The following is a 2,185-nucleotide window of genomic DNA, read 5'->3' on the forward strand; positions in this document are numbered from 1 at the left end:
TATATTGCTCCTGACAAATACATATCTATGAAAAGATATTGAAATATGTACATGTAAAACACAGATGTTTTTTCCATACAAAAGTTTTCTTTTGAACAAATGCAAATAGAACACAAAATAAATTCTAAAAAGAAAAAAAAAAAGAAAAAAAATTCTAATGTTTTTCCAGATTTATTTCTTAAGGCGCAATTTGGCTTCCTTTTGGCAATTAGCGTTAAGTACCTTTAAAAAATTGTGCTAAACATATAAGAAACCAAACACTTGTCATTTTAATAAGCTTCACAAGTACAATTTGGGGACATTCATTGTGTCCATCATGTTGTTCATGGACTATTCTGCATTGCTAATAGAAAGCACCTTGCATCTGAATATTGCTAAACTCACTCAGCAGAAGAGTTCAAACTTTCCAGTAGCTTTGAACTCACTAGAAGTGTGTGTGTGGGTGCATATTAAAGAAAATACATTGCCGCAGCAGTGGAAGCTATTATACTGCTAAAACACAGGGGCCTTATGTACTCCATGGATGATGGTTTCCAAACATTTTCAAAGGCAACCCACAGTAAAAAATTCATTTTACATTGAGACATAAAATATTTACACGTATACGATCTTATATTATTTGCTCTGCACTCCTGATATATTGTACTCCATTCAGTTCTATTCTATTTAATTTCTTAAAATGCTGGTCAGGACATACTAAATTGATCTTGCATCAATGCTTTCAGCATTCACTTGTGAGCTGCAACCCACAGCTTAAAAAAATTGTTGTCGGAAAATAAATGGGGTGAGACAGTTGTCTTTTCATATCGAAGGAAGGAGGCCCCAGCTTCTTTCATAGACATGGAAGAGGCAATGGGCATTTGAAAGGTGCCAAGCAGGCAAAAGAGGGAATTATAATCCATACTCTAAGGTTTATACTACTGTTCACAATTATGCCTTTAGAGGCTTGATAATTGTGCAGAATTTATTTTAAAATTTGACTAGAATTAATTTTGTAGAGTGACAAAGAAAACTGTCTTTGTAGTAATCATTTGCAAATGACAAATGCTCTTAAAGACTAACACTTTAGTTTTTCTCAAACAGATTCTTGGCATTTGACAAGAATATTTTCCCCCTTTAAAATGAATCTTAGGTAACCATGTCCTGCTGTAATAATTTGTGTATATTGTGAGTTTGCGCTTGCACTTGGTCTGAACTTCAGGAATTTTGACCATGTACTTCATGTTCTAGAAACCTCAAGTTGAGTGTAAATTTTTATCAGAATTACTATGCAGGTTTAGGCTAGTTTCTGTCCATATAAATGACTCATTTTGTGAGTAAAGGGATGTCACTTTATTTTAAAAGGATAAAACATTACTTACAAAACAGTTAAATTTTTGCAGGAAGTAAAAGTCAAATTTCTTAAAGTATGGATATGGTTGCCTTCAAAGTCCCTGGAACACGAGAGAAAGAAAACAAAAACAAAACCTAAACATGACAGAGCTACTTTTAATCACAAACGGAAATAAATGCAGTGAGAATGACTTGCTTTTCTAGTAACCTATCTTTTAATAAAATACGCTATTTATTTTATATAGATTTTCACTTATAATCACCTACACTTTAGCTAAAATAGCACATGTACTTAGCGTTTCCTTTTCTCCCTTGATAGGAAAAATATTTTGAGAACCATCTGTATCATTTGTTCATAAGGGTCTGTAAGTTACCCTGAGCAATGCAAAGAGAATAAGAAGTTAAAATTAATTTCTTTAGGATAGTAAATACCCATTTTACTAACATATTTATGAGCTGGATTTACAACATACCATATCAAACAATTGGTCAGTTAAATTTCCCTAAATAGCATGCCCTTTTGTTGACCCAGCTGATTCTATTCCTGCTGTGGCCCCAGACAACAGGTAGCTCTCACCTCCCCACACTTCCCAGAGAAAAGCCTCAATCACCTTTTGTTAGTGAGAAAACTCTCGTTTCCTTTTCCAAACTATACAATCGCCTCTGGTTTAAACTCACTGTCTCCTAAGTTTGGCATCTAAACTTTCAATTTGTTGTTGTCAATTTGATCTCACATAGATTATTCCTTGAAAGAACACAGTGCAAAGCAGACACACTTTACTTATTAAAATAAGCTACTTTTTGGTTCAAAGAAGATGCGAAGTTAATCTTTTCTTGCTCCTCAACCCTCACC

The 2,185-nt window shown here is 33.7% G+C and overlaps 1 protein-coding gene across 1 annotated transcript in view; it reads right to left on the minus strand.

Annotated features, from left to right (window-relative positions):
• Positions 1-2,185, minus strand: part of RXFP1 (relaxin family peptide receptor 1) — a 126,807-nt gene that overhangs the window by 33,790 nt on the left and 90,832 nt on the right. The window contains 1 exon segment of the mRNA XM_045295761.1: positions 1,362-1,433. Coding sequence (XP_045151696.1) covers positions 1,362-1,433 — 72 coding nt within the window.

This window comes from Echinops telfairi, unplaced genomic scaffold (assembly GCF_000313985.2).
Source record: "Echinops telfairi isolate 266 unplaced genomic scaffold, ASM31398v2 ScPeMD7_5868;HRSCAF=6743_0, whole genome shotgun sequence".
NCBI lineage: Eukaryota > Metazoa > Chordata > Mammalia > Afrosoricida > Tenrecidae > Echinops > Echinops telfairi.